Source organism: Toxotes jaculatrix, chromosome 4 (assembly GCF_017976425.1).
Source record: "Toxotes jaculatrix isolate fToxJac2 chromosome 4, fToxJac2.pri, whole genome shotgun sequence".
Lineage (NCBI taxonomy): Eukaryota > Metazoa > Chordata > Actinopteri > Toxotidae > Toxotes > Toxotes jaculatrix.
The window spans coordinates 30,622,085-30,634,524 of record NC_054397.1 but is presented as its reverse complement, the minus strand read 5'-3'; the positions used below and the strand labels follow the sequence as shown (position 1 = coordinate 30,634,524).

The window sequence follows — 12,440 nt, the reverse complement described above, 5'->3', positions numbered from 1 at the left end:
GCGTGTCAGACATATAGATGCTCACGCAACTTTTAGGCTGGATTTTTGGTCGCAATAACAGTACTCCACTGTCTGGTTGAGATACACCTCTTTTATTCCATTTTAACACTCCTGATCATCAATTTTGGATATATATCATCAATTTTTTTCAATAGCCTCTAGGTCATGTGACATAATGATTCTAAACCAGTACAAGATCACACTGACTCGTCTCTTTATTGCCTTTCAATAACCCACATTTTATTTTGAAAACAGGAAGTTGTGTTGTGGCTTTTGCATTTGTGTTGCGGCTTTTGCGTTTGTGTTGTGGCTTTTGCATTTGCGTGGCCTTTCTCGGCCACCGTAGTAAGGCCATTCCGCCTTTATCCTTAGGCACTGCAGTGTCTGAAAACTAATCTGTGGTCTTTGTTTTGCCCAAATAAATATTGACATAATCCTATTCCTTTCAATAAATTGCTTGGGAGGTACCTCGACTGGCAGTGACTGAAAGAGGAATAAGAGCCTGGGCAGTATGTTCATCTTAATTATGTCTATCCCGTTGTACATGTTTGTCAGTTATAACAACCAGAGATTCGGGTCTGCTTTAATGTCAGCTGTTTTGGGGGTATAGTTGTAGTCATAAATGGTAGTTTTTCTTTTGGTATTTGTACTCCAAATGTCGGTGAGAGATAACTCTGTTTTAAATAGAAAAGCTTTCATGCTGTCCCCCTCAGCCCCCTCAGGAACGGATACGAATGTTTAAGTTTAAGTTTATACTTTATTGATCCCTCCTGGGGAAATTACTCTCTGCATTTTACCCACACAAAGTGAACGAAACACACACACAAGCATGCACATGCACTGGAGACGCGTTGGCAGGGGCTTCCCTAAAAGGAGCCCGGGGAGCTGGGGTAGATTGGTGCCTTGCAAGGCTTCCATAGTCTCAGGTTCAGTTAGCTTGCTAGCTGTATCCTCATTTCACATCAGCGATTTATCATCTTTTCTTAGGTTTTGTTGTAATTTCCCTCTGGCCTTTTTACTCAATTATCCAGTCTTTTTATAAGGGGGAAATGAGACTGTCTGGGAACTCCTGTGCCATACCAGAAGTCCCTACCTTCTCCAACTTTCTACTTCTCTGACTCTCAGTGTTAAGGTTTACTTTCAGACTTTTGAGTGTTTCAATTGGTGGGATGTTAAAGAAAGACAATAATAATTATGCTCCCTAACAGAGTTTAGGGGTGTTGTCCTTTACACCTGCAATTTGTGGCTGCCAACATATGAAGCACTCACAAAGTGCACAGAAAAGACGAGAGAAGTTGTACTAAAAAAATCATACCAGTATAGGTTTTTAAGAGTGGAGTTCCCAGATAACCCCACCCAATCAAACTAAAGTGCTAAACCATCAGCCCATCCTCCATCCACAGTCTGCTCTCAGGGGAAAGTTGTTCTGTATGTTCAGCTGATATTCACCCATCACCTTTCAAGTGTGTAGGATAGATTAGATAGCACTGGAATTCATGCTTTAGCTAAAAGAAACATACACACATTATCTCAGACACACAAATCAAAGAGCTCTAGGGTTTGATCTGCAGCTGCTGAATTCCTCTATCCCTATCCATCACTCCCCTTTCAACTCCACTTTCCACTGGACTGCTCATCTAATCTAATCTAATCAATAACCCAGTCCTGAAGGCTCCTGTCCTCTAAACCATGTTCTCTCTCAGCTCATCTTTACATGTCACCATCCCTCACTTTCATATTAAGTTGCTGGAAAATGATCTACTACATCTAACTACAAATGGAGGAATTTCAGTCTGTCTTTCTTTCTGTCTGTCCTTGGATTCTCTCAACAACTTCTCGTCCAATTAACTTCAAACTTTGTGTTGAGAAAGTGCAATGTTAACTGTGATGGTTTTAAGCAGTTCTTGAGAAACATAAAAAAAAAAAATATTAATGGACAGCTGGTTAGGGCTGGGTGGCGCATTCACATAATGAGTGCCATCATATACGACCATGGCACATCGCAAAGAAGGCTGCGCCAGGCCAAAGTATGGATTCCCTGGAAAATAAACTGCAGCTACAAAAAGTAATGTGTGTTTGTGTATATTCATTTTTATTTAAAATGCTTTTATGCTGTGCAAATATAAAATCACTATGCCCTATAATCAGAGTGAGTATCTTCGTCCATACTGATCCCAAAAGTGTCTCTATGCTGAAAGGTAAAGAGATATGGCTAAGCTCCGGTCATTACAACATTCCTCACCCCACCCTGTACATCCTTCACCACTGGGTTGTGGAACTACCAGTTGTGACTGACAAAGCTGATTTCATGCCTGCTTATGTTAACCAGCTATCCCTTGAGCTTCTGACACTCATTGAGGCTTTAAACCAGGAAACACTGCTAACCTGGCTGCACTTTCCACTAACTAAAAAGAGGTGCATTTGTTTGAAGGCAGCAATTTCACCTCCTCTTTAGAGCACCATGCTGTTGGTACTGGCACTGTGGTTGTCATTCCTGAACATGGCTATCCGCTACTCATCTTAGGTGATATGACCAATCATTTAGACAAAAGCTCTGCAGGCTTACTGTCCCTAATTTACTCAATTGACCTCAAACGCGTTTGCAGCCCTCTGAATCTTAAAGCAGGTAAATAAATTGACCTCATTTTCATCCAAAACAGTGTCACTGATTACCTAACAGTTATGCCTCTGCACCTCTCTGACCACTGACCAAGACTGGCACCAACTAAACCATTCACTTCACCATAGGCCTCCCAGAACAGCCCTCTGTTTCACCACCTTTGATTAAATTCCACCATAACTGTCACAACCTCCTGCCCACCCACTTATCCTCAGTGATCACCTCCACTGTCTCCTCTTAGTATATTTTACTCACTAGAGGTCAATGATGTCAGAGTCTCTCTGTACCACACTGACCTCATCCTCATCCTCCACCCCTCTACCAGACACAAACTCAGCTGATTTCTTAGCCTCCTTCTTTACTGAAGAGGTGGTGACCATCAGTAGACAATTCTCTAAACCAGTCAGAGACAACCAGCCCCCTCTCGTTAAGGGCACATCACTCTCCATGGTCATCCCTCTCACTAAGGGTACCACATCAGCCCTGCCTGGTCTGCGCTCTGCTCTTATGCCCTTCTTTCTCAGGCCTTTTTTCTCCGATAGATTGGTTTGAATCTTAGCTCACTGGCCATTCCTTTAATGTGTCATATACCATCTCCTCCACACTGAGGTGCCCCAAGGTTTGAAACTGGGGCCCTTTCTCTTTGCAGTGTATAGCAATTAGTCCTTTGCATGGCTTCTCATATCACTGCAGAAATGTCACCCAACTACACCTGTCATTCCCACCAGATGACCCCACAGTCTTGGCATGGAGCCAAGATCCTCAGCCAGATCCATATGGATGAAAGAACATACCTTTCAACTAAATCTGTCTAAGAATGAACTCTTAGACAATATCGACATCAAAATTACCTCTTTGTCTATCTCTCCAACCAATATAATGACAGACCTGGGTATCATATTTGATGACCAGCTATCCTTCTCTGACCATGTTGCATCTGTCTCCTGGTCGTGCCATTTTAAACTATACAGCATAACAGTACATCTCTCAGGTCTTGGTATAGGGAAGAAAAAAAGGGAAGCCAGCTTACTTGTGCAACCACTGTTGTCTTAACCAAAGTCTTGGGATTCAGATAGTTACCTCTCATTGCCACCAATAGGCAAAAACCATATTGGTTCATTTCACTGAAACAAATCATTGCCTGGCCACATTTGCACTGTTGTCAATGTGCAAACTGAGCAGCTTGACTCCTGCATGGTCATTCCAGCAGCCACTCCCAAAAACAGCTATTACAGAAATTCTTCAAGCTTTCCTAAATAACAACATGTTATCACCAACAGTAGCACAGGATGACTGCCATTTCTGTTTGTCTACATTTTGGTATCATTCAATAATGAGGCCAACTTAATAATGTGCAAAACATTTATTCCCCTTCATATATTTTAAGGCAGTTTAAAAATAAGGAATGGAAGCTTTCACCCCACAGAAGTTGGTAAAAATAGAAATAACCAAAGTACCTCAGTGAAGAGATGTTGGATAACTGTAGCCAGAGCCTCCACTCTCTTATTCCCCTGAACAAGCAGCTTCTTCAGCTGGTTGATGCCCTGGTTCTTCTTCACGGCCTGCTCTTTGCTGTGGTTCTGTTTAGCCGTGACAGTCCCATCCACCACAACACCCCTGGCCACACTAGGTTTAAACGCATTCTGTACGCGAGATCCAGTTTTGGGGTTGGATCGTGACCCCGTTCTTGCATTCTTGCTAAGTCCAGAGGCTCCAGTGGTGCCTGACCCTGTGCTGGTGACTTCAGCGACAAGTACTGGGAGAACTGGGGCTGAATTTGCATTCACCACGTCTGGTACCTAAAAATAAAAGACAACACATAATTTCAGTATAGATACTTTGAAGTCCTGATTTTTATTTTTAAGATAATTGTTCAACAAGTGACAAATGACTTTGGAAGTAAAGTCTGTATAACTTTTCTTGTTAACATAAGAAGTAGTAAATTTGTAGCAGTGTAACAGGTGCAAATTTTCAAAGAAATGATCCATTGCAGTGCAGGACCACCACAGATGGAGACATAAATGAAAAGAAAGAATGAGGATCTTATGTATTATTACTTTAAATATTCCTGTCAAAGAACACACCTTTTAATTCCTTTCATCAATCAGATCCCAATCAGTAACAATTTAGTGATTTATGTAATGATTCCCATTTAGTGGCTCAACCATGACTGAGTTGAATTTGCATCTTAAATGCATCTTAAAACTCAAAATTTCAAAAAGAGGAGTGCTTACCAGGTCAGGTGGAGGTTGTTGCTGGCTCTGGCTGTTTCCTCCTGCAGGTGCTGCTACCTGTGAGCTGCTGTTGATGTTTGTGGGCCTTGCTGGTGCCTCCCGGGGTTTGTTTTTGTCCACTGCAATAGAACGATGACCTCTTAATGAGTGGGTGGCAGTCTCAACATTCAACATAGTGTCCACACATTTCCCTCAAGACACACAGAATACTTACGCAGCCCATTAACTAATTGTTAAAGAGTGTAAAACAACACTTAAGAAAGCAGAACACACACACACACAGTGCCAGCCAGTCTGGGGTCTGGACTTGACCACCACAACATCCAAACATAGAAAACGTTACAATCCTTCACGCACACACACACACACACACACACTAGTCTCACACATTCGCTCTTATCTGGTAAATGAGAATACGCCCTACTGACTGTTCTAGGCTGAGACAGATGCATCATGGGAATGCATGGTAATGATGGCCAGTGTGTGTGTGTGTGTGTGTGTGTGTATGTGTGTGTGGATGTGATGGGTCCTGGGTGTGCAACAAGGAGTGCATTACCAGAGACAAAGCAATTAGAGAGAGACAGAGAGAAGACAGAGAGCTCAACAACCCCTCCCTCCCCCAAGTTTCTTTCCTCAGGCTGCAAGACTACTGAATTTATCCCCCACACTCCATCATGAAAATATTTTTATTATCATGACTCATGTATAGTTTTATTATCATGACTCATGTATATTTATATAATTCATTTATTTAAAATGTATGCAAAAATTTAATTGCCATGCTATAAAGCCACTGTCTTATGCACACCAAAGCAATCTGACTGCAGGACTGAAAACATCAGGACTTTGCTGACAACAGTTAGCTGCAATCATAGAGTCATGTACACTGGAGCTTCCACATGACTGCTGCCATGGAAACAAGTGTGTAGCAGGTCACTGTTCACAAATGTACAAATGTCAGGCATAGGCCTAACATTATGACCACTGACAGGTGAAATGAATAACACTGATTATCTCTTCAGCAAGTGAACATTTTGTCCTCAAAGTTGATGTGTTAGAAGCAGGAAAAATGGGCAAGCGTAAGGATTTCAGTAAGTTTGACAAGGGCCAAATTGTGGTGGCTAGACGACAGGGTCAGAGCATCTCCAAAACTGCAGCTCTTGTGGGGTGTTCCCAGTCTGCAGTGGTCAGTATCTATCAAAGGTGATCCATGGAAGGAACTGTGGTGAACTGGCGACAGGGTCATGGCTGGGCTAAGGCTCATTGATGCACGAGGGGAGCAAAGGCTAGCCCGTGTGGTTGGATTCAAAAGATGAGCTACTGTTGCTCAACCTGCTGAAGCAAGTAATTAAATTTTTTCAATTCAATTCAATTTTATTTATATAGCGTCTTCCACAATAAAAATTGTCTCAAATCGCTTTACAGAGACCCAGAGTCTGACCCCAGCGCAAGAAACTTAAGGTGACAGTTGCAAGAAAAAACTCCCTTTTAACAGAAAGAAACACTGAGCGGAACCTGGCTCATATGGGGGACCCTCCTGCTGATGGCTGGGCTGGGTGAAAGGAGGAAAAGGAGGAAGGTGGGACAGCTGGGAATGGAGGAGAGGAGGAGAAGGACATGCAGCATATAGAACATGATACAAACAGGGTTGGCAGTGAACAATGTTAGAGGGCCAGCATTGGGATTACAGAACAGTTAGTGGATACTGTGTGCTCAGCAGATTATAGTTACGATAGGAAGCAGAGCACCCAAGCAAAAAGCTGTCATGATTGGTAATTATTTGCATTACAGTTGGCATAAAATATTATTCCAAAATGTATCTTAAGCAGAGTGGAAAATAAAGCATAGTAATGTGTTAGAAATGGATAATTGTAGACAATAAACAGGTGGCAGGTCGGTGGAGCCAGGACCACAGACAGAGAATATGCAGCTCCGGAGCCAGAGACACCTGCAGAAAGGTACAGAGAAAGAGAGACCAGAGAGAAACGAGCACAGGACTACGGAAGAGAGAGGACATGTAATAAAGGCTAGTACATGTGAGAGTGGGTCTGAGGAGAGAAAGAGAGAAGAGAAGAGGTGTGCAGAGGATCATGGGAAGTCCCCCAGCAGCCTAGGCCTATAGCAGCATAACTAAGGGATGGTTCAGTTGCCTGAGCCAGCCCTACTATGGACTTTATCCTTAACTGTATAAATGTCTATAGAAATAATTGTGAAGAACTATAGGTTTAGTTATAATAACTAAAACTGTAACTACAGCTAATTATAATCTTTGTCAAACAAGGTTTTAAGCCTAATTTTAAAAGGCTCGGCTTCCCATTCTACTTTTAGAGATTCTGGGAACCATAAGCAAACCTGCATTCTGGGAACTAAGCAATCTGTTGGGATAATATGGTACTATCAGCTCTTTGAGATATGAAGGAGCCTGGCCATTGAGGGCCTTATATGTAAGGATAAGGATTTTAAAATCAATTCTGGATTTTACATGAAGCCAATAAAGAGAAGTTAGTACAGGAGTAATATGATCTCTCTTGCTAATTCCAGTCAGTACTCTCGCTGCAGCATTTTGGATCAGCTGGAGGCTTTTTAGAGAGATAACTGGACATCGTGATAAAAGGGAATTCACCACCTGTGCAATATGTCTTTACGATCACGATGTGAAACATCATACACTGAAAGAGACTGTGTGCCTATATTCATTTTTATTTTTTTATTCTTATTTTATCCTTTAAACTTTTAGTAAGCTTGACTCATGTACTGCAATGTATCTGTGCAAATGGCAATAAAACTCTATTCTATTCTTCTAGTCCAGCCTAGAAGTAACAAATGCATGGACTAGTTTTTCAGCATCACTCTGCGACAGAATGTTCGTAATCTTATTGATATTGCGTAGGTGAAAGAAGGCGGTCCTAGAGACTTGTTTTATATGCGAGTTAAAGGACAAATCCTGATCAAAAATAACTCCAAGGTTCCTCACAGTCATCCTGGAGGCTAAATTAATGCCATCCAGAGTAACAATATGATTAGATAAACTGTTTCTGAGGAGTTTAGGACCGAACACAATAACCTCAGTTTTGTCTGAATTCAGAAGAAGAAAGTTACAGGTCATCCAGGCCTTTATGTCTTTAAGACATGCCTAGTATGCCAAGTATGGCTAACTGATCTGTTTAGTCTGGCTTCATAGATAAATATAGCTGGGTATCAGCATGGAAATTTATTCCATGCTTCCTGATAATATTGCCTAGGGGAAGCATGTATAGGGTGAACAATATCAGTCCAAGCACAAAACCCTGTGGAACTCCATGACTAACTCTGGTATAAATGGAGCAATCATCATTAACATGAACAAACTGGTATCTATCTATCTGATAGATATGATTTAAACCAACTTAGTGCTGTTCCTTTAAGAGAGATCTAACAGGACAAGTATAGAGATGAGTCCATTGTCTGATGATATGAGAAGGTCGTTGGTAACTTTTACCAGTGCTGTTTCTGTGCTATGATGAATTCTAAATCCTGACTGAAAAACTTCAAACAAACCGTTCCTATGTAGATGGTCACATAATTGAGTTGCAATAGATTTTTCAAGAATTTTAATGCTGGTTCTGAAAGATCGTAGTTTGTTGTTTATTTGTTGTTTGTTTGTTGTTGTTGCATTTTGTTATTTGCAGCCTTTTGTTAAAGTTCATCAGTTCAAGTGTCAAGGGTCTTCACCACTCAGAAAGCTACTGGAAACCATCTGGGATTGGGAGTGTGAACAATAAAGGAGCTTCACAGGACTGAAAGCATTATGATGTTGAAAAGCCTGTTACACCGTCAGTGGATGCCAGTTCAGGTGGTTTGGAGCTGTGATCCTGCAAGAAGGACAAATCAGAGGCACACACCCTCTTTCCGGGAGCACAGAGAAAGCAGTGTTTTCGTCTTTGTGGAGACATGGCTGAACGACAGTGTACCGGACTCCACTATTCAGCTACCAGGCCTGCTAGCCTTCCGGACCGAAAGAGAAGCGACTTTGTCAGGCAAAACCAACCACAACAACCACTTCACAGATACTAATGACACACAACGCCTATGGCAGGGCATACAAGCTATCACCAACTACAGGCCTGCCCCACTCTCCTGTGATGGCGATGTCTCCCTTCCTGAGGCACTGAACCAGTTCTACGCAAGGTTTGAGGAACAGAATGACTCAGTGGCAAGAAAAGATACCCCACCTCCCAAAGACCTAGCGCTCTGCCTATCCACCTCTGAAGTGAGGAAGACCCTGCTCAGAGTCAACCCACAGACCTGGACCTGGACCAGGTTGCGTGCTGAGAGAATGCGTGGATCAATTGGCTGATAGCCTCACTGATGTCTTCAACATCTCTCTGAATACCCCTGTTGTCCCCACCTGCTTCAAAACCACTACCATCATCCCTGTACCAAAGAAACCCACAGAGACCTGCCTCAACGACTATCGCCCAGTTGCACTTTATTTCTCGTCTCTCTCTCTTCTCTTCTCTTCTCTTCTCTTCTGCTATTGTTCTTTGCAGGTACATCCACCCTTGGAACTGTAGAGTCTGGATCGGCTATCGGCTATGAGCCACAGTTATTATTTATATAGTAATTATTATTATTAGTCCAATTATTAGTCTTATTTTCATTATTTTTAGTATTCGTATTGTTAGCCTTCTTTTTAGTCCTATTACTAGTCTCCTTATTACTTGTGTTGTTATTATTATTATATGGAACCTGCTCTACACACACACACACACACACACACACACACACACATACATATATATAAAACTGACTGCGCTTGATTTGACTACAACTCAAGGTCACAGACCAATGCAAACAAAGATATGCTCAGATTGAAAAGGAGCTACTAGCAATTGTGGCAGACAGGAGTTGTATGCGAGCTATCTGGTTCAGTAGTTACCTGTTTCAGAAGAGAGGCATCAGCAGTTCAAAACTGCAATTGAACAGGATGAGGAACTGAGACTGATCAGGGAAGCAGTACAGAAGGATTGTCCTGAGTCATGGAGCCAAGTTCCAAAGTCAATATGAAAGTACTAAACTTTTAGAGAGTAGATGACATACTCTGAAGGACAGTTGTTCAAAAACTCAGAACTGGTAGTTCCTATGAAGATGAGGCAAGAGAAGCTTTATGACACACATGGCAAAACAAGTTGAGGAAGTTGTGCAGCATGCAACAAACACAAAAACAACAATTCAAGAGAACCCTTCATATCTCATCAAGTCCCTGAAAGAGGTCAAAGCGTGGTCAAAAGTTGGAATGGATCTATTATAGTTTGACAACGCGGAATATCTTCTCTGTGTGGACTACTACTCTAAGTTTCCAGAGTTTCTGTTTTAAGTGGTACCACCAGCAAGCACATCATTATAGCCCTAAAGGCAATTTTTACATGACACAGAGAACTCTTTTCAGACAATGGAAGACAACAAGTGCATAAATGCAGGACTCTGGACCCAACTGGGAGGTCATACGCATAACATCAAGCTCAGAGTTTCCTCAATCCAATGGAAAAGCAGAACGAGCTGTTCAAATAGTCAAGACCACTGAAAAAAAGCACAGGGCAGTCTCAGAGGCCCTCTCTGTGGAGTAGGCTACTGGCCTGTGCAGCTTCTCATGGGAAGGAGGCTAAAGACAAACATACTTGTACCAAAGAGCCAACAACACTACTTTGACCCAGAAATGAGGAAACTAGGTGAGGCAAAGTGAGGGAAGGAGGAAAAGGATAGATTAAGACAGCACAAACCAGTGGCAACCATCTGTCATACTAAAGAAACATGAAGGCTATATATCAAACAGACTAAAACTGAACAAATCTAAAGAAGTAATAGGAGACAGATATTGAAAACAATGGAAATCTGGATTTCCCCAAAACAGCGTGAGACTGTTGAAAATGTCCCTGATTCACTGCAACTGAGAACAGACAGCAGCCTGCAGGAAACGAACCAGAACAAAGTGACAACCAAGAAAGACACTTACTGGCAAGACCACCACTTCCAACACCTAAATCAACAGTAAAAAAAAAATAGATTATGAGAGCTGATACTAGTGTAGAAACTTATATTTTATATTATATTTTGGTAGACCTATTATTATTAGCTACTGAGAACAATTACTGCTTCCAGAAGTGTAGAAACTGTGTTAAGTTCCTACTATGTTTGTGTAGAATAACTGAGTTACATAAAGAAAGGATGTCATGCATTGTGTTATAGTACTGGAGTTACTAATAGGTGGTGCTGTAATGTTACCTACACTGTTCTGCATAAACTGAAGTGGAACAAGCAAACATTGCCCAGTTTGCTACATGCTGTCTCTTCCTTGAGCACCATACAGCAGAGAGGCAGCTCCAGATGTGGACAAAAGATAAACTGCACATGACTGTCCCTGATCTCCACAGAGAAAATGTCAGCCTAGCTTTACAAATATTAGAGAAAACTACACCTCAAATCTAATGTACATCTCTGCTGAGCAGGGGGAAAATATTCCAGTCCAGCAGATTCAGCCTCAGATGCCCTCATCTTCCACCACATTAGGAAAAAACAGCTCCCCCACATCAGATTAAAGCCTGCACAACTGTCCAGCCACAGCTAAACCACTGTGCAGCGTGCATGAGTGCCTCTGCCGAGTGTGTGTGGACATGTATATTTGATGACTAAAGCCTGCGCTAACCTACATTTCAGGGCAACAGCAGACAGCAGCAGGGAAGTAGGTCTGTGGAGCTCAGCCTGAGAAAACACACTGCAGCCAAACACGTGCTGCTGAGCTCAGATGGACTGGTGAGAATACACAGTGCAACTCAGAGAGAAACATCATGATGGCAGTGTGGCTAAGCTGAATATTTACTGAAGTACAAGGAGTAACGCTCATATTAGCAAAACCAAATGATAAAAATACTGGCTGCAGAACATGAGCAGATTTGTAGATAATTTGCTGCTGAACATGAAATAACATACAGGCGATTTAGATTGTCAAGGTTGATGAAAGAATTAGTGAGTAAAGCCAAGCCAAGACATTTGAAAGACATTAATTCTAATAATGAAACTAGCTAATACACATTCAGTAGCTAAGTCAGAATATGTATGAAGCTGTTAAAGACAACTCGGGGAAATCTGCATTTAACGTCTTGTAAAGAATTGCATAAATGTTTTCCGGTGGATTTTCTCAGATCTGAAATCAAAGCTCGCTCTGTTACAGCTGCTCCTATTTTAATCATTTTCATTTCATTTCATATCCATATCCCACATTTTAATATTTTATATTCTGTACTCAAAACAAAATGGAATTCTGATTATCCAAGCAGAGCGTGGAAGAGGATCATATATTTGACTCTATTTAACTATATTTGCCTCTGACATATAATATGCACAGATCACACATACAGATTTCAAATATTCAGCTTTACTGCCTTATTTATCTTCAGCTAAGTCTACAAAGCAATGCTAACATTGAGCTTGACAATACATCCAGTGCTAACGTGATGCTAACATTGTGTCCTGCTAGTTTGGCAGCTCTATTGGCTTAGTAATATAAAATGCTTCAGCTCTCACATGTTTAGAGGAACCCAGTAGTGTTC

At 41.6% G+C, this 12,440-nt stretch overlaps 1 protein-coding gene across 2 annotated transcripts in view; it reads right to left on the bottom strand.

The window, feature by feature from the left end:
- Positions 1-12,440, bottom strand: part of LOC121180463 (microtubule-associated tumor suppressor 1 homolog) — a 77,347-nt gene that overhangs the window by 18,125 nt on the left and 46,782 nt on the right. For both annotated transcript variants that reach the window (XM_041035894.1, XM_041035895.1), the window contains 2 exons: positions 4,855-4,973; positions 4,078-4,419 (listed from right to left, as the gene is read on the bottom strand). In XM_041035894.1, coding sequence (XP_040891828.1) covers positions 4,078-4,419; positions 4,855-4,973 — 461 coding nt within the window. The remainder of the gene's footprint in view (positions 1-4,077; positions 4,420-4,854; positions 4,974-12,440) is intronic.